The 19,189-nt window shown below is 43.6% G+C and overlaps 1 protein-coding gene across 1 annotated transcript in view; it reads right to left on the reverse strand.

Moving 5' to 3' along the window:
• CLNK (cytokine dependent hematopoietic cell linker) overlaps nucleotides 1–19,189 on the reverse strand; it is a 192,877-nt gene that overhangs the window by 159,817 nt on the left and 13,871 nt on the right. The window contains exon 2 of the mRNA XM_089326849.1: nucleotides 2,448–2,500. Coding sequence (XP_089182975.1) covers nucleotides 2,448–2,458 — 11 coding nt within the window. The 5' untranslated portion in view covers nucleotides 2,459–2,500. The remainder of the gene's footprint in view (nucleotides 1–2,447; nucleotides 2,501–19,189) is intronic.

A 19,189-nucleotide genomic window follows, 5' to 3' on the forward strand; every position in this document is an offset into this window, starting at 1 on the left:
TCTTTTCACATGAGCATGAAAATCAAGACTGCTATGCTGGATTGAACTGCAGATCTAAGGCATGAGGGTTCTTGAGCAAGCTCATGGAAAATGAAATTAAAAAGATGTTTATTTTGGTGCAAAGAAATCCAGAAATTCAAGCATACAAGAGGTATTCAAACAGTTCATAGAAATGTGTAGGATGAGAAGAAAATGCAAGAATTCCACGTTTTTGTACCCAAATTATCTTTCTACCACCTTGTTGAATGCCCCTCGTATATACACTCATAATGTGACTTCATTCGGAAGGAGTCCTTGCAGATGTAGTGCAGGTCTTTATAGGAATTCACCATGGATTATTCAGGTAGGCTCCAAATTCAGTGGCAGGTATCCTCATAACAGAGAGGCTGAGGGAGGCTGGAACTGTGCAGGAGAGGAGAGACACAGCCCAGAAGACTCAGTGAGAGGAAGACAGCAGGGTGAGGCAGCCACATGCCAAAAGGAATGCCTGGAACCACCAGATTCTGCGAGAGGCAGGAGGGATCCACCCCTATAGCCTGGGGGGAGAAGAGCCCTGCTGATTCCTCTTCTGAAATTTCTATTTGTGGGTTTATTTTATTTATTTAAAAGGCAGAGAGAGAGAGAGGTTTCCCAGTTTTGGTTCATTCCCAAATACCTTCAAAAGCCAAGCTTAGGCCAAGCTGAAGCCAGTAGCCTAGGACTCCATCCCAGTCCCCCTTGTGGGTGACAGGGACCAAGCACTTGGGCCACCACCTGCTGCTTCTCAGGGTGGGAAGCACTTTAGTAGGAAGTTATAGTCAGGATCAAAGCCAGGACTTGAACCCAAGCATTCTGACATGATACGTGGGCAACCCAAGTGGCACCTTAACCTCTGTGCTAAATGCCTTCCCACTATTGATCTCTTGATTTTGGACGTTTGGCCTCAAGAACTGCAAGAGATTAAATTTCTGAAGTTTTAATCCACGAAAATTGTGGTAATTTGCTGTGGCAGCCCCAGGGTGCAAGTACACCTGCTCTACAATTTCTTCTGTTACCACAAACCTCAAATTCATCTCTCTTTTAAGGAGATTGCTCTTGGCCACGTCTCTCTAATTACCACTTTGCATCTGAGAATTATCTCCTTTGCTGTACAGCCACCAATGTGCCAACTCACAAGGCTGATATCAGCTCAGGCTCCCTGCTTCGGCCTTCTGCAGTTTTCACAGGGGCAGGATAGTGGAGGGCGCACATTCAGGTCTGAGCCAGACAGACCTGAATCCTAGCCCCTGTTCCATCACTACTTCTGTGCTACTCAGACATCTCACATTGATGAGGACACTGGTACTCAGAGAGCTAAGACCCTTGCCACCGAAGGACTCAGAACAGCACAGCAGGTCACAGCAGCTGGCTCAGAAAAGACATGGGATGAGTGTGATTCTGGGTCAGGGCAGGGGTCCATCTGTGGACTGTGACCAGGGAGCACTCTCTCCACCTTTCCTGACGAGAGGAAGACCGCAAACTCCAGCTTTCCCAACCGCTGGGCCTGGCTGAGGGTGGAGTTACACTAACCGTGACACCTGTGAACATGTGTGGCAGGCATGATGTGGGAGCTGTTCCATTTGAGTCACCCTGGATCCTGGCTTGCACCCAGCACCTGCTTGGGAGATGCAGCCGTGGTCTGGTCATTGTGTGCATTCCCAAGCTCCTGTGAGCCCAGGACGGCAGTCCTCCTCCTTGGGGCCAGATCCTGCTTCCAGAGAGCTGAATAACTGCTTGAATATGCACTTCCCCGTTATCCTACATGCCAGGGATTTCAACTAGGTCTGCCTCATTCTTTCCAGCGCATGCCCTGGGCTTCTCTCTTGGTACAGGGGGAGAATGGTGCTCCCTTTCCAAAAGAATAAGAGGTTCATTTTAGAATTAGCACAGCAAAATTTCTCATGCATAGGTCTTTTTGTCTTCATTATAAATATTTGTAAACCTTTGAAGACCACTACCTTTTTACTATATTCATAAACATCAAGTATGGGATATTTGTGGGTTGTTTGTTTGTTTGTTTCTGGATCAGATACACGTTTGATTATGCTACACTGATCATGTCAGTCCCTCTGAGTGTCCACAGAGAGAGAGCTGAACTCCAGATCCTCTCCTGTGGGAATGCTGGTCCTTGTACCTGGACCTTCACACATGTGGCTGTGGAGTGATTTGAGGACATTTCTGCCTGTTGGAATCCCCCCACTGGGGTTTCTCACCTTTGTTCCAGCCACACTCCCATATTGGATGAAAACGAATGGCCTGTCCACCCAAATGCTCGTACTAGAAAAGTAGTTCTCAAAACCAGTCACCCCAGGCAGAGAGTCCCCTCCCACAGGGGCGCATCGGCACCCTTCCTCGGTGTGCTTTCCAGGAGCCGGCTTGTGTCCCCACCAGGAGGTGGGAGTTGGGGCTGGCAGCCCTGTCTTACTTACTGTCTGTTCATGGTCCTTGGCACCCGGCAAATAAGAGGGATCTTCAGCTCAGCCTGTGGAAACAAAAGCAAACTTCATCAGACTGGACCATCATGTTTTAATTCTGGCAAACACTCAGCTGTCTCTTGTTAAGATCGGATATAGGTGCTGGCTTAGAGGAAGTGACTGGAAGAGAATCAATCAGGGTCGATAATTGGTGTATTTCTGGAGTGGGGTAGGGGAGGTTACTCCCCTCTGGCATGCTGTCCTCCTTCTGTCAACCTTCATCCCATCTGCCCCAGGGAGCTGAGCAAACCCACGGGGAGCCTAGTTTTCCCTGGCGAGCAATTGTTTGCTTCCCGTGGGCACCAAAAACGTATTAGCCCAAGCTTGGCTGCTCTGCTCCAGGGAATCCATGAGCTTGCAGCAAACGCGAGAAGGGTGCTTTTCATTTCTGAGTGTGACTTTCCCATGACATACTCACTGGGAGTCACATTTGCAAACCTCTTCACCGAGGAGGATGCCGCGTTTTGTTTGAGCCTTGTATTCACCCACATAGGAGACATCATTAGCCCCGTTTACCATAGAAATTAGCAGCAGAAACCGTGGGAGTATTCAGGGAGAGCTTTACTTCAGTGATCACATTTAACTCACTCAAAGGGCCTGTGTCATTTGGGGTTCCAGCAAGAAACAGATGCTATCTTCAAATTGGGTAATAATGAAGAGACCATTTTAAAGGTGTGAGGTGGGTAGGAGGAACTCGCAGAGGGCTGTGAAGTACCTGGGGCTGGTAATGGAAGGGTCAAAGGAGAGAGTGAGCAGTGGGACCCAGATACAGGCTTGGTGGAAGAAGAACCTACAGGGAGGAAGCTGTGGCAGAAAGAATGAAAATCCAGTTTCCATGCTCCCCCTGCTTCGGGTTCCCTGCTGCTGTCTCCCACTGACCAAGCACAACAGGAAAGCTAAGGGTGGGAAGCCATGGATGCACTCCTATGGGTCAGCCTCCTGGAGCTCCAGGAAGAATGTAGCAGGATAGAGAGGGATTTCTCAGAGAATGAGGTTCAGAGAGGGTTAAATTATCTGCCAAATATCCCTCTTCAGCATTGGACACTGCACTGAGCCTTGGGCACTTGTAGTTCATTGTGTCACCCACCTGGCCATCCATTAATTCAACCATTTACTGGGAATGTACTTTGTGCAAATACTGTGGCCAGTGAGACACCCATCTTCACGATGACCTTAAAAAACTTACTTCAGTTTCTGTGTTTTTATGAAGGCTGATATTAAAGTGCTCTGTCAAAACAGATGTATAGAAAATAAACTGTATCGGCCGGCGCCGTGGCTCACTAGGCTAATCCTCCGCCTTGCGGCGCCGGCACACCGGGTTCTAGTCCTGGTTAGGGCGCCGGATTCTGTCCCGGTTGCCCCTCTTCCAGGCCAGCTCTCTGCTGTGGCCAGGGAGTGCAGTGGAGGATGGCCCAGGTGCTTGGGCCCTGCACCCCATGGGAGACCAGGAGAAGTACCTGGCTCCTGCCATCGGATCGGCGCAGTGTGCCGGCCGCAGCGCACCGGCTGCGGCGGCCATTGGAGGGTGAACCAACGGCAAAGGAAGACCTTTCTCTCTGTCTCTCTCTCTCACTGTCCACTCTGCCTGTCAAAAAAAAAAAAAAATGAAAATAAACTGTATCAAGTCCTAACTCTGTCATGGTATGGTGATCCAGGAGGTCCTCACAGGGGAGACAGTGCTTGAGCTGGGTCTTGCCTGGCTCTTTCTGTTAGAATTGAGGAAGGTCTTCCAGGCAAATGGAGTGTGATGTTCCAGGCACAAAGGTGTCATGACAATAGAATACACTGTGCATTTCACATAGTTCAGTGGAGCCAGAGAGGTTAGCAGCTTGCATGTTGCTGGTAGATAAGAATGAACCTGGGGAGGCCCTTGGGTTATGATTGCCAAGGATGAGGAAAGTACTGGAGCTGTGTGTTCTTGGACCAGTCATTGCAGGGCAGTTCTCTCTGAGCTTTACTAAGCCACAGGTCCTCTGACACCCTGAGGATTATCCTGCAACCCTAGGGGCAGGAGGAGTTTTTACGCTTTCATCTACTGATGGTTCTCTCGGGACAGTGTGCAGAATATGAGGCTCATGGTATCCTTGAGGAGCTGTGTGTGAGTCACCCATAGCAGATGTTAGGGTACATTAGTATTAAGGGGGGGGATGGAGGAGTCAGATGGGTTAATAGGTAGTCAGGCTGGTCCCAATGGAATTTGGAGTGAAAATTTTTGCTTCCTTCCCTGAAAACTTTTTCTTTAGCAAGAACAAACCGGCTGCCCTCCTTCCTTCAGAATCTCCAAATTTACCATGGGAATAGCAAGGGAGCTCTTCCTGACCTCACAGCTTATTGTGAAAACAAGTTACCTATCCCACCCTTCTGAATGTCTTTTGTTTTATCAGGAACAGGCCAGACAGGATGGAGAACTGTAAATCAGGTCCTGTCCCCGCCTGGTAACTGAATGCCAATCTGATTGTCCAGTTACTTTTCCTTCAAAGTTGTACTTAAAAACCCAAATGCTATGGGGCCTTTTTTTTTTTTTTCTCTTGGATGCCCCGCCTCATGCCTCTCTGCCTGGAGATCTTTGACTCTAGTAAATCTTTTTAAATCTCAAAAAAAAAAAAAAAAAAAAAAAGAAGCTGTGTCCTCCATGGTGGCATGGAAGGGGACTTGAAGTTTCATTGATGTGATACAAACAGTACACACCTAATGCTTGCAAGAGGCCTGAGCTTGAAGTCAGGAGACCTGTGTTCAAGTTCAGTGCTGCTTTAGCTGGTTGGCCTTGGAGGGCCACTTGATTTCTCCTCCATTATAAATGATCATATTGCTATATTTCTTTTATATTGTTGTCTTAGTATGAAATAAGCTGATGCAAGTGAAAATATCTAATAAACTACAATATTATGATATATGGGTATTCAATTGTATAACAAAGCCAAGTTTGTAAGTTGCTTTAAAGGTAGTCATGTTATATTTGGGTGTATAGGGTTAAGGACACCAATTTTGAGTATTAATATTACACAGATTAAATAACTTGATTATAGCTATGCAAGATAAACTGTACACTGTCCCATGAATATCTACCACTTAAAGACTTGTTTGGAGATGGTGCTGTGGCATAGAAGGTTAAGCCAAGGCTGGCAGTGCCTGCATCGCATATGGGCACCAGCTCGTGTCCCAGCTGCTCCACTTCTGATTCAGCTCCATGCTAATGCACCTGGGAAGACAGCGGAGGATAGCACAAGTCCTGAGGCCACTGCTACCCGTGTGGGAGACCAGAAAAAACTCGTGGCTCTTGGCTTCAGCCTGGCCTAGCCCCAGCCATTGTGGCCATTTGGGAAGTGAACCAGTGGATGGAAGATATTCGTCCCCTTCCCCTCTCCCCATTTCTTGCCTTTCAAATAAATAAATAAATAAATCTTAAAAAAAAGAAGAATCAGGCCGGCGCCGTGGCACACTTGGTTAATCCTCCGCCTGCAGCACCAGCATCCCATATGGGCACCAGGTTCTAGTCCCAGTTGCGCCTCTTCCAGTCCGGCTCTCTGCTGTGGCCTGGGAGTGCAGTGGAGGATGGCCCAAGTGCTTGGGCCCTGAACCTGCATGGGAGACCAGGAAGAAGCACCTGGCTCCTGGCTTCAGATCAGCGCAACACGCCAGCCTTAGGGGCCACTTGGGTGGTGAACCAATGGAAAAAGGAAGACCTTTCTCTCTCTCTCTCTCTCTCTCTCTCTCTCTCACTATCTAATTCTGCCTGTCAAAAGAAAAACAAAGAAGAATCACTATGTTCCTAAATTTGTATATATGTAATGCATGAAGTTTGTATACCTTAAATAAAAGGTTTCTAAGTAAAAAATAAATAGTAAAGATCTGAAACATTAAAAAAAGAGACATGCTTCTATAGCCACTTCAGTCCTTTCACTGTGTGAAGTAGGGTTGAAATGGAATATAATGAGTCTGTCTCCATAAAGGACTTTCTACTGCTTCTGGATTTTGGCAAATTCATCTGTAAAGAGCAGAGGAGCCACAGATGCAGGAGAGTCCCAGGGAGGCTTGCTGCTTTGGTTAATGAGTGGGATGGTGGCCAGCCCTGGCCCTGCCATCCACTCTGTAGCTTTTGACAGGACATTGGAACTCCCTGACCCCAGTTTCTTCACCTGAAAGGCAAACAGGTTGGGCTAAATAGGTCTCTTTCAGCTCAAAGATTCCACAACATAATTCCACTTAAAAAAAAAAAAAAAACAACCTACAATCTTTTTATAGCTAGCGACAGTAAAAGCTTTAAAAGTTTGAAATATATCATTACATTTCTTACCTTTGATTGGCTTCTAATAGAGCTCCATGCAGAGCAAAACTGCCAAATTCTTTGCCAAATTGCTAGCATGGGGATAGCAGGGAGGAGCAGGGGAGGACTGGTGAGGAATCCTTATCTTTTACTAGCACATAAACCTTTGTAAATGATTTGACCTGTGACATCAGTGCTTAATAGACTTGTATTTTAGATTTTAACAAGAGTTAGATATTCTACTAGTAGTTCTGAGAGATGTGAGCAATCAATTGTATAAAAAAAGTTGTAGAAGATCACAAAGAGAACTCAACTGGTCTGTGTCAGCCGGGCAGCGTCACCAACAAGCCTGGTCGTGTTTTCTACAAGGGAGCTACTCCGTGCTCTACCCAGAATGTCTCAGATGCTCTGGTACAGTGCCACTCTTATCTGATCTTAGTCACTCTCTGAAGGATGTGGCGAGTGATGCACCACTCAGAGGGGGTTCCCTGTCTGCAGGTTCTGTGAAGGTAACAGGGCACAGGAAGGTACAGTTTTTCCTTTCCTGATGAGCGCTTTTTCAAAGAGAAGGGGAACCTCAGTTGCCTGTTACATGACCTCCTTCCCTCAGCACAGTAACCCATGGTGTCTGTGTTCTCAACCTTAGTTTACAAAACCAGCTGACAGTCCTCCGGCATCAACAACTGGCTCTGTGAGCAGTCGGCGGGTGTTTCAGTCCCATCAGCCTTGATTCTTTGCAGTCAATCCCAGTACACTGTTTGCTTGTTCTTAGTTGTTGTTGTTTGTTTGTTTGTTTGTTTTTTGTATCCATAAAACAGGGGTAATACAGTGGTGATGGTGTAGGGATACTGTGAGGTTTACATGAGAAAGTAAGATGCCTTAAGACGTGAGGAAATAGTGATTAAAATGAGCTTGAATTTGAAGACAAATGCCTTATTTCACATCTGGGTTTTCCTCTCCAAAAATGAGGAGGCTTAGTTGCTGCTCACAGCCACTGGTTGGGAAAGTTATAGGTTTCCTGTCTGTCTTTGGAGCAATGTGGGGACTTTAGAAAGCATGAATGATGCCTCAGAAAAATAGGTTCATTTGTTCTGGGAGGAGCCCAGGTATGGGTATTATTCAGATGCCCCAGGTATTTTAAGGGAGAAGGCAGCAGAATGTAGTAGATGTCAGAGCCTCAGTCTACATCCATTTCTCACCTCCACCTGCCCAGCCTTCTCACTGAACACACCGATGTCCCAGAACAAACAACTACACTTTCATTAGCCTTGTTGTCCCAAGTCCATCCTGCATAGAAGTTTAAGAACTACCACTGCTTACAAAGAATTCTCCATACATTTTGAATCATTTCTGAGTAAATTTTGAGGGAGATAGTGAAAAACCAAATCTGCTATATCTACGCATTTATCATATAAATGAGAGTGGAAAAGACTTTGAATCACGCGAAACAGCCATTTCAAAATCAGATCTTTTCTACAGGCTGAGGAAGTAAAATCTAGGTTGATGCCACTTACAAGTTAAAGTTTAGTCCTGTATTCTGCAAATATTTGTTGAAGATCTGCTGTGTGCTAGGCACACTGAAGATACTAGGGATTAGAGGCACAGAGCAAGGTGCCTGCCTGATAGTGCTTTTCTGTGTTCTACATGGTACTGTAAATGTTGGCCATGTAGTGAGGTTAAACATGCTCCTGCAAAACACAGAGGAACAAAAGATGATACTGGAACATGGGGGAAGACATGCCCAGAGCAGACCCACTTGGCTTCCTGTAGAGTTGTAGGAGTCTTGAAACCATCTTATCAACAACAAGCCTTAGAAGTAACTCAGACCCTCATGGAAGCAGAGGCCAGACTTCAAGGATCTATCCAGGATGAAAATTTTCCTGCCTGGCTTTGAGAAACTAGAGTGTCCCAGCAATGAGAGACCTCTCATGAGGTTCTGTGCATTACCTTTCTATAGGAATCAGGATATTTCTTTCAGTTTCTCTTCCTAGTTAGCCGCTGAAAGTAGCAAGGCCTTCCCTGTCAGAGAGAAGTGACAATGAGGTGCCATGTGTCAGTCCTGCTTGTAGAACTCAGTCACAGCAGGGCGCTTGGAGCAAAAATGATGCTAATATGTCCAGAGTTGCCTCTGCCACAGGGAAGTCGGTAGAAGCTCTCAAGGGTTCTCAGAAGGAGACTGAATCCCAGCCTGCCAGAGTGTGGCTGAGGAGGGGCTAAGCAGGAGGAGGCCCTGTTAGATGGAGTGGTACAGAGGCACACAGCAGCCTGGCCCTTGGACAGTCTTTAGGGGACTAGTTCTCTCTTTTATTGATGCCAGTTTATTTCTCCAGCCAGGGTAAGTCCCATAGCACATTAAATGCCAGTGCAAATCTAATTATAAATGCCAACTTGGGCATCAAAATTGCCTGAGTGTATAGCAGTATACCACACTCTAAATCCTAGGCAAAAAAAAAAAAAAGCTTGGATATACTCATAATATGTTCATATGCTCATAATATGCTCATAATGAGCTCATTTTGGTTTAGAAACCTATGCTTTCTCTTCACCAGTGAAGTTCCTATTGGAATTTACAGAGCCAGATCTGGAACTCCTTGAGGGTCCAGAATGAACACTGTTCCACCTTATGCTGCTTCTCTCCAGAGCTCAGCTTTTGCCCTCTTCAAGAAAAAAAGAGGGTCATGCCAAAGACAGATGCACAACAAGGCCAGTGTCCTGAGGGCAGAGATCCTGCCTCAATCATCAGCTCTTTAAGTACTGACTCTGTGGGTCAAGCATGCCTCTGATTTCCAAAAAGCTTACATTAGATTTAGGCATTAAAATCAGAATGGGTGCTCCAAGCTTGCAGCCTACCTGGTACCTCAGCAAATGTGTTTGGAAGCAAAGGCTCGGTTGTTAAATAGTTTAGATTTTTGTGTGGATATTTTCTTTTTTTAACATTTATGAGAGAGAGAGAGAGAGACAGAGAGAGATGGACTGCCATTTACTGACACAAAGAGCTGGGAATTCAATCCAGGTCTCCCACGTAGGTGGCAGGGACCCAATTACTTGAGTCATCACCTCTGCTTCCCAAAGGCTGTATTAACAGGCAGCTGTCTTCACGAGCCACATCTGGGAATCAAACCAGGCACTCCGAAGTGGCAGAAGAGCATCTTAACCATTAAACACCCATTCCCTGGTGTGGATCTTAATCCAAAAATAATTAATATCCCGATGGTATCATAAGCCGTTTAAACAATTGGAATATGTAATGCAACAAATCGCCTTTTCCTGTTATCCTTGAGAACCTTGTTATCCACTGGGAATTCATCGATGCTACCAAACAGAGCTTGCAGGGAAATATTTTATCATAAATATTGCTGCTGCATTCCACTTCACCTGATCAGAAATTAATATTTCATGAAGGAAATACAATGCTTTCCCAGTAAAAAACTATTTGAAATCCTCAAGAATTTCTCACTTATTCCGGGAGGACAAAGTTTGTAAAAATAGTAGTCTCTGTTTATTTGAAAGTTTAAGAAACATCACTCTAATAATGACAGTGCACCTGATTAGATACAGGACATGACCAAAAGCGAACTACAAACCCCTGAGGAAGAGTCTGAATCAGTAGGGACCAGAAGACATCGCCGTGCAGACAAAACTGGGTCAAAAGCCGGAGGAGAAAGTCTGAATTAAGGCTCGATGCTTTTTTTTTTCTCATTAAAATAGGAAAAGAACTAAATATAACATACACAAAACACACTTCTGATTCTCCCAACACAATCACATTTAACATAACCCAAACGGTGAGTGTGAGTGTTTATGGTGCTGAAGGAGAGAGATCTGTATATATTTTGAGAATGGAAACCTGGGAGTGTGTGTGTGTGTGTGTGTGTGTGTGTGCAAGTATTGTGTGTGTGTATGCGCATGGTTGGATTTAGAGTAAACCCATTGAAAGTAAGATTTCTTTGCTGCAGATATTTATCAATTCAGCCAAAATGTAATTTTCTTCTATTTTCATATCAAAAAATAGAAAGTCACATTTTAGAGATGCTCATACTTAGAAGAAAATATATGCTGATTAGATTTCTAATTCTATACCCTGGTCAGGGCAATCAGCTAAATTTAATTAAATATAACATTTAATTTTACTGGATTTTCAATGAGTGGAATCATTTGAAGTCAAATAGATTGTTATTATAGATTTTTGAAGAAATAAGGAGACTGCTTTTTTAGTTTTTCTGCCAGTAAGTAGGGGTGTATTTTTAAAAAGGTTTTGCAGCCGTCTTGGTGACAAGTAACTTCTCTTAAATATCTGGAGGGAACATGAATGTGGATCCATCTTTTGTTTTAGATGACTTGGAAAACACCCTTAATGAAGTGATGCAATCTACAGTTTCTGAACTGATTACTCCCGGTGTGTTTTGCTTTCAGAAGCCGTGTCCCTGTTTCCTGCAGCCTCCTGTCTCCCTTCCTTCAGGGAGAGTCGAGATTCCTCTCTCCCCTTTGATTCCTTTTTGTAGTAAGCAGACTCTTTCTTTTCCCTCCCCTGCTCTCATCCCCTCAAGTCATCCCCCACTTCCTTCTCTCCTCCCTCTGTCCTTCCTGCTGTCTTTCTCCTCCTCCTCTCTTCCTCCACAGTTCCTCTCCCTGCTGTTGCTATTAAAACGATTTTCCTGTTCATGTAAAAAAGACAGTAGCACATATATATGCACATGCATACATATGTACACACACATTTATCAGGTAATCCCTGGTATCCTTTTTTTTTAACTTTTATTTAATGAATATAAATTTCCAAAGTACGGCTTATGGATTACAATGGCTTCCCCCCCCATAACGTCCCTCCCACCCGCAACCCTCCCCTTTCCCACTCCCTCTCCCCTTCCATTCACATGAGGATTCATTTTCGATTCTCTTTATATACAGAAGATCAGTTTAGCATACATTAAGTAAAGATTTCAACAGTTTGCTCCCACACAGAAACATAAAGTGAAAAATAATAGATGATTTTTTAAATGATGATGAAATCAGATAAGACCTATTGTCATGTTTAATCCCAGTGAGAGTCAAGTTGGGAATTGATAATTTCTTCTTCTTCTTCTTCTTTTTTTTTTTTTTTTTTTTTTTTTTTTTTTTTTTTTTTTACAGAAGATCAGTTTAGTATCCTTTTCTAAACTATACCACACTTGGTAACTACACTGAGTATACTTTACCAGGATCTTAAACAAACCTAACCTAACCTTTTCCTTCCTTCCTTCCTTCCCTCTTCCCTCCATTTCTTATTTTCTTTCTTTCCTTCCTTCAACCCTTTCCCCATTCATTCTCTCTTCTTTATTTAGATTTATCCCATCTCACTTCTGTCTTCACTTGGCCCTCACAAATGAAGGCAGAATAATCCTGATGAGGGGTGTGCCCTGCTATGATGCTAACTAGGACATCTTTGCTTGTTACGTTTTTCCGCTGGTGGACTAAGGCACTGGGGTGGTACCGAATGCCGGTTTTAGGGAGAGAAAGGTACAAGGAAGTGAGCAGACATCAGGGGCTGCTGCAGATGCACCGTGACTCACAGGCTGGCCCTGGGCTGAGGATGGCCCCTGCTGGCCCCACCTCCCCTGTGGACACAGAGGGCTGACAGTGAAAGCATTTTCATTCTGTCAGCAGACATTTATGAAGCACCTGCTGTGTGTCGGTGCCTCTCTGGGTAAGAACCTCAGAGTGGTTTGAGAGAAACTTAAATTCTAATGAAGGAACGTGAAAGTCCAGATAAGTCCTCAAGCCTGGACTAATAGTCATGTAGTTTATAATAATAATAATAATAATACAGTAATGCCATTCACTGCATCCCAGATCCCTATGTAGGGCATTTTGTTTAATTTAGCTTCCATTGTACAACAACCCAGATGACCTAGATTTTTCGGTGTTGAACGATTCTGTCATTTTGTGCAAGGAGAGTCCTCCTGAGCCAAATCTGTCCAGAGAACAAAAGCACAGTGTGGATCCAGGTGAGGTCATCGCTTCATTTGCTACTTCAAGTACACTCAGAGCTTAACCTATAATCTAATCTTCAGTATAATTAGCTATTTTTTTGTCCCCTGTTTAATTCAGAAGCTGTCCTCTAGCAAGGTATGCACAAGTCTTTAAGCTCAGGTGTACTGAATTGTCTGGTAAAGGGTGCGACTTGAGTCTCAGTTGCTGTAATCTGAAAAATGGACATGTAAGTCAAAACTTTGCTCATAGGATTGTTCTGAAGAGCAAAGAGGTCATGGAGTGAAAGTGCTCTGTAAACAGTGAGCTGTTAGGCTCCGTCAGCAGGTGGCTATTGAATCATTCCTATGTCAGAACCACAAAGAATCCAGACTTGCATCTTTGCAGCAAAATGGGTGCACCTGGAAACCCTTGTGCTTAGTGAAATAAATCAGTGCCAAAAGAACAAACATCATATGCCATCTCTGATACACGGTAGATAATATAGAATACAGAAAATGTGTAAATAGACATGATTTGATCATTATGTTTTGCCCTTGTCTATACTCCTGTGGAACAGTGGTCTTTCTACTTGTTACTTGTTGAATATTATGGTTAGTGGTACATTAAGCTATGATTATAAAGTAAATGGAAATTATGTTTTTACAAAAATTAAAGATAAAAAGGGAAGGGAGGAGGGGGTTTGTGAGAGGAAGGGAGGGAAGTATCTTCTTAGAACTGTATCTATGAAATAAATGGGATCTGTTCTCTTTATATTAATAAGTTTTTTAAAAAAGAAATTAGCAAAGAAAATATCCAAGAGGGATTCATATCATTTTCATTAAATCTTAATAATATCAGATGATCAATACTTATGAAGAGTTGTAAGTTATTACCAAGCCTTTTTAGATGAATGATAAAAATAATCATGAATAGGGTGAGCTCAAAAAGCACTTTTGTTGATCAAAATTCCTAAAAATGGGTAAAAGGATAGTAATCTAATAGAGATCTGTCTGAATCTAAAATAATCCGATGCGGCCGGTGCTGCAGCACAGGAGGCTAAGCTTCCGCATCCCATATGGGCACCGGTTTATGTCCCAGCTGCTCCTTTTCCAATACAGCTCTCTGTTATGGCCTGGAAAATCAGTGCAAGATGGCCCAAGTACTTGGGCCCCTGTACCCATGTGTGAGACCCGGAAGAAGCCCCTGGCTCCTGGCTTTAGATTGGTCCAATTCCAGCCTTTGCAGCCATTTGGGGAGTGAATCAGTGGATGGAAGACTTTTCTCTTTGTCTTTCCCTCTCTCTGTAACTCTACCTCTCAAGTAAATGAATAAATCTTTAAAAAAAAAATAGGCTCGTGATAATAATGCTAACAAGGATAATAATATCCCATTTTTACTCTGCACACAATAATTGCTAGGCACTACAAAATGTAATTTTAGAATGTGTCTATGTATGTGAGAGGGATGGAGGGAAGGGGAGAGAGAGAGTGAAGGAGGGAGAGAGAGAGAGAGATGACATAGAGGCAAACAGATAGAGAGACATCGCCCATCATCTGGTTCAGTCCCCAAAGATGAGCAATGGCTGATGCTGGCCAGGCCAGAGCTGGAGCTGGAAACTGAATCTGAGTCTCTCACAATGCTGGTAGGAACCTAAGTACTTGAGCCATCACTGCCGTCCGGCCAGGTGGGCATTAGCAGGAAGCTGGATTGGAGAGTGAACCGATGGCCCTCTGCTGTGGGAAGTGGTGGCCAGAGGACTGCCCTGAAATATGCAGCTGTTGTGTGCTGCAGCTGGTTTTCACCAGAACTCCCAAAGGAAGCTGTTGCAGTTCATCTTGTAAAGGACAAATTGAAATTTTGAGAGGCCAAGCACCTCACCTAAAATCATCCTTCTAAGGTTAAAACTGGGCTGCACTTCCCTCAGTGTGTGGAGTGAGGGTGGTGTGTTGTGGTGTAGTGGGAAGAACTTAGGCATGGAGGCGGGAGTCTAAGATGGGAAGAGCATGGAGCATTCCATGTGGAATTCCCAGAGAGTGGAGCTGGCCAGGAGATCCCTGTGCTTGTCCACGACTGAGGGCGACTAGCCTGTCAGTATCTGTAAACCTTCAGGGGGCAGACATTGCTCCCAGGGTGCTATCCACAGCCCAGCAAGCCCAGCAGCTGCTCGTCCACAGCTCCGACTCGATGCTTGCCAAGCTGGCTCCCCACTGTAATCTGCTAGGAGGGAGCATGCTGGTCACCTGAACTTGGCACATGACTATGTTTGAACCAGGCCCAGAGGATGGGTGAATGGGCCAGAATGCCAGAATGGGACAGCCACTGGGACTCCTCAGCTCTTTGTGCCTTGGACAAAATGAGCCATCTCCACCTGCAAAGCTGGTCGGCCCCCTCAGAGTGGGGCCCTGGGCCACCAGCCAGCCTTCATCTTACCCCACACTAAGTTCAGCAGAGAACCTGCCACAGTTGAAGGCTGTGACCCATACACACAGATCCTGAATTTTCTGTGTGTCCGGGCCCTCTGGCTCATCCCAGCATACAGGGCAAGCAGCTGTTAACATTGCCAGTTAAACAGAATGGAATCTACTTCTCATTCTTGGGTGTCTGGGAAGCAGTGTTTCAATTAACATCACCAACAAAATAAAAATTAAAAAAATAAAAAACCTCCCACATACATTTCACTAATGGTTATTGTCTATCTGGGAGTCCTAAAATGCTGTTGATTCGTTTGAAAGAAAGTGACAAAGGGTTCAAAGACTCAATTAGCCAGGAGACCAAGCTTTATCTTTCTTTTAAGTTTTTCTCTATTTGTTTCCATTTCAGTTGAAAGTAAGAGGGAGAGAGAGAGGGAGAGAGAGGGAGAGAGAGGGAGAGAGAGGGAGAGAGGGGGGGGGGAGGGGGGGGGAGAGAGAGAGAGAGAGAGAGAGAGAGAGAGAGAGAGAGAAACAAAGATCTCCCACCTGCTGGTTCATTGAAAATGCATGCAACAGCTGCGGCTGGCAGGCCCAATCCAGGAGACTAGAACAACATCTGGGTTTCCCACACAGGTGGCAGGGACCCAAGTGCTTGAGCCATCACTCGCTGCCTACCAGGGTGCCCACTGACAGGAAGCTGAAACTGGAATTGGAGCTTGTACTCAAACCCAAGCTCTCTGATACAGGATGTGGGTGTTCCAAGCAGTGTCTTAACCACTGCTCCGAATGGCCATCTCCTAAGTTTTATTTTCTCAGATATTTGGCACAGAATAATGAATATGGTAAATATAATGTATTATGCACTCAAGATGACTGAGAGAGTCAATTCAAATGTTCTTACCAAAAAAGGCAAGTAGTTAAGGTGATAGATGTCTTCATTAGCTTGATTTAATTATTACTCATTATATCCATAAGTCATAAAATCATTGTATATACCATAAATATATATAACTATAATTTATCAATTTATAATGAAAAATAAAATCTGACCATGACCCTGGGCATTCAGTGCTTCCTTGATGGGCACAGGGCAAAAAGCAGGAGTGTGAGACTCAGTAGACCTGGGTCTCATTTCTGGTTAATACTCTTATTCACTGTGTGAAATAGACAACACGTTCAGTCTCTCTGGACCACAGGATCCTCTTCTATAAAGGTATAATAAAATGATGAGAGACAGTAAAGTCTTCATTGTCTGACATGTAGCAGATTCTCAAATGACAATCTACAAGTCATTAGTATCTGAGGGTCCTGATTAAGATTAAGCAGAATAATCATAGTTATGGCTTTTAAGATATTTTGCCTACAAAAGAATCAACAATAAAATAGCTATCATCCAAAATAAAAAAAAATGTTGGTGAGGATGTGGGGAAAAAAGATACCCTAATCCACTACTTTTGGGAATATAAACTAGTACAACATTATGGAAAATATTATGGAGATTCCTGAGATATCTGCAAATAAAACTACCATATGATCCAGCCATCCCATTGCTGGAAATTTACCCAAACAAAATGAAATCAGCATATGAAAGAGTCATCTCTAGCCTGATGTTTATTGCAACTCAACACACAATAGCTAAGAAGTCAGCCCAGATGTCCATCAGCTGATGACTGGATAAAGACAATGGGGTATATATACTCTATGGAATACTACTCAGCCATAAAAAGAATGAAATCCTGTCTTTTGGAGTAAAGTGGATGCAACTAGAAATGATTATGCTTAGTAAAACAAGCCATTCCCCAAAGAAAAATATCATGTTTTATCTGACATGTACTATTAGTATAGGAATGAAGCAGGCATCTTGAGATTTGATTGTTTTTAGCTTTATTTATACTCCTATGGACCTTTGGTCTTTCTATTTTTTTAACTTGTTGAATATTATGGTTAGGGGTGCATTAAGCCTGTGACTATAAAGTGGACTGAAATTATGCTTTTGTAAAATTTAAAGGAAAAAAGGAAGGAAGGAAGGAAGGAAAGAAGGAAAGGAGGAAGGGAGGAAGGAAGGAAAAGAGGGAGGAAGGAAGGAAGGGAGGAAGGGAGGAAGGAGGGGTATGCAGGGAGGAAAAGGGAGAGGGAGGGCGTTATGGTTGTCTCTTAGAATTGTACCTATGAGATACATGAAATATGATCTATTTATATAAATAAAAATTTTTAAAAATAAGCACAAAAATCAGTTGTATCTTTTCCACAATTATGTATTTCATGTTACTATACAGTTGGTGATATCTAACCTGATACTTCAGAGTTTTATTGATAACTTACTTAGGAAAACCATTGGACCTTTTGTTTCAATCTGTTAAGCATCTTAAGTACAATTTATATCCAAGAACTTATATCTGTGTTTAATAATTCAACCCCTTTGAGCATTCTACCTCTTAGCACAGAAGGTTAGATATCACTGGGAGAAGCTATGCACATTTCCAATCTTGGTAGACCTTGACAGTTCTTATGAAGGGGATATATCTGATTTAAGTAATAGTATTCAAAAAGGATACTTCTAGATCTAGCTCATCTGTTCATGATGAGACCTTGGGCTCAACACTGCTGCTGCCATTTATCCAGTTGGCAAGTGTTAATTCTCTGACAGAGGCAGTATGAACACACGTACTCCCATAACAACTCACAAAGTGTGTTATTATACCCAGTTTCATATGACAAAACATCAATAACAGCTAATTGAAGGCCAGAAATGTTAAGTCACTTACCCAGAGACACATGGGTAAGCCACACTAGATTCATATGCAGTTCTCACTGGTCTCAAAGCCCTTCTCTTCCCATCTCAACATGTTGATCAAATATGTGTCCAAGCTACTTCATGAAGTAGTTAAGGTCATTAGATAAGAAAACATGTATCTGGGGCCAGCGCCGTGGCACACTAGGTTAATAATCCTCCGCCTGCAGTGCTGGCATCCTATATGGGTGCCATTTCTAGTCCTGGCTGCCCCTTTTCCAATCCAGCTCTCTGCTATTGCCTGGGAAAGCAGTAGAAGATGGCCCAAGTCCTTGGGCCCCTGCACCCGCATGGGAGACCAGGAAGAAGCTGGCTTCGAATGGGTACAGCTGCGGCCGTTGCGGCCATCTGGGGCTGAACCAACGGAAGGAATACTTTTCTGTCTCTCCCTCTCACTGTCTGTAACTCTACCTCTCAAACAAATAAATAAAAAAAAAACTTAAAAAAAAAACATGTATCCAATGGCTATATGGATTGTACAAGGCTATGCAACTACAAAATAGTAATATTCTTGACTGTGATTACTAAAATAAAACATTCATACCTTTATAGGTCTTAATAAATTCTATGGTGATTGTGGGCATATTTTGTAAATAAGCTCAGTGCTGGTTTGGGGTGATGAAATGGAAGTCATGAAGAAAGAAGTTAATATTTGTTGAAAACATACTGAGGGTCAGGTGCATGCCATATTTCACTTCATATAAATATATTACTGAAACTACATAATTGTCAATAGTGATCTTGTCTGATCTTGCTGCATTAGAGAGATGCAGGAATTCAGGATCAGAGATAAGGTAACATGCCTGCTCCAAGTTCCAAGTGAAAGCAAATCCTATCCCATTTCCAAGACAGCACCTATCTTGCAGCAAAGTGAGAAAGCAGTGAGATTCCCTGATGCTCAGGCCTGAGCAAGACAGACAGAAGAAAATGTTATTACCTTTGGTTTTAAAATGATCTTGTTCATGGAGTCATCTGGGGGAACTCCCTAGAGAGAAGCAAGAGGCATGCTTCCAAGAAGGTGGCTGGTGTCACAGCCCATTCCAGGGACTGATGCAGACAGACTGCATGAGCCCGGCTCCTGTTCACATCAGTCAATCAGTTCAGATCTGAATTCTTTAACTCACAGAACTGCCTGCACGACCTTGCGTATGTTCCTTAGACCACTGGAATCCTTCATCTGTAAGCCAGGGAAGATCATAACTGACTCCCAAGGTTGGCTGTGAAGATTAAGTGAGTTAATGCATACATAGACTGGCTGGCAAGAGCTGGCACTAAATGAATG

The sequence above is a fragment of the Oryctolagus cuniculus genome, chromosome 2, assembly GCF_051225735.1.
Source record: "Oryctolagus cuniculus isolate XC-2025 breed Fujian yellow rabbit chromosome 2, ASM5122573v1, whole genome shotgun sequence".
Taxonomy (NCBI): Eukaryota; Metazoa; Chordata; class Mammalia; order Lagomorpha; family Leporidae; genus Oryctolagus; species Oryctolagus cuniculus.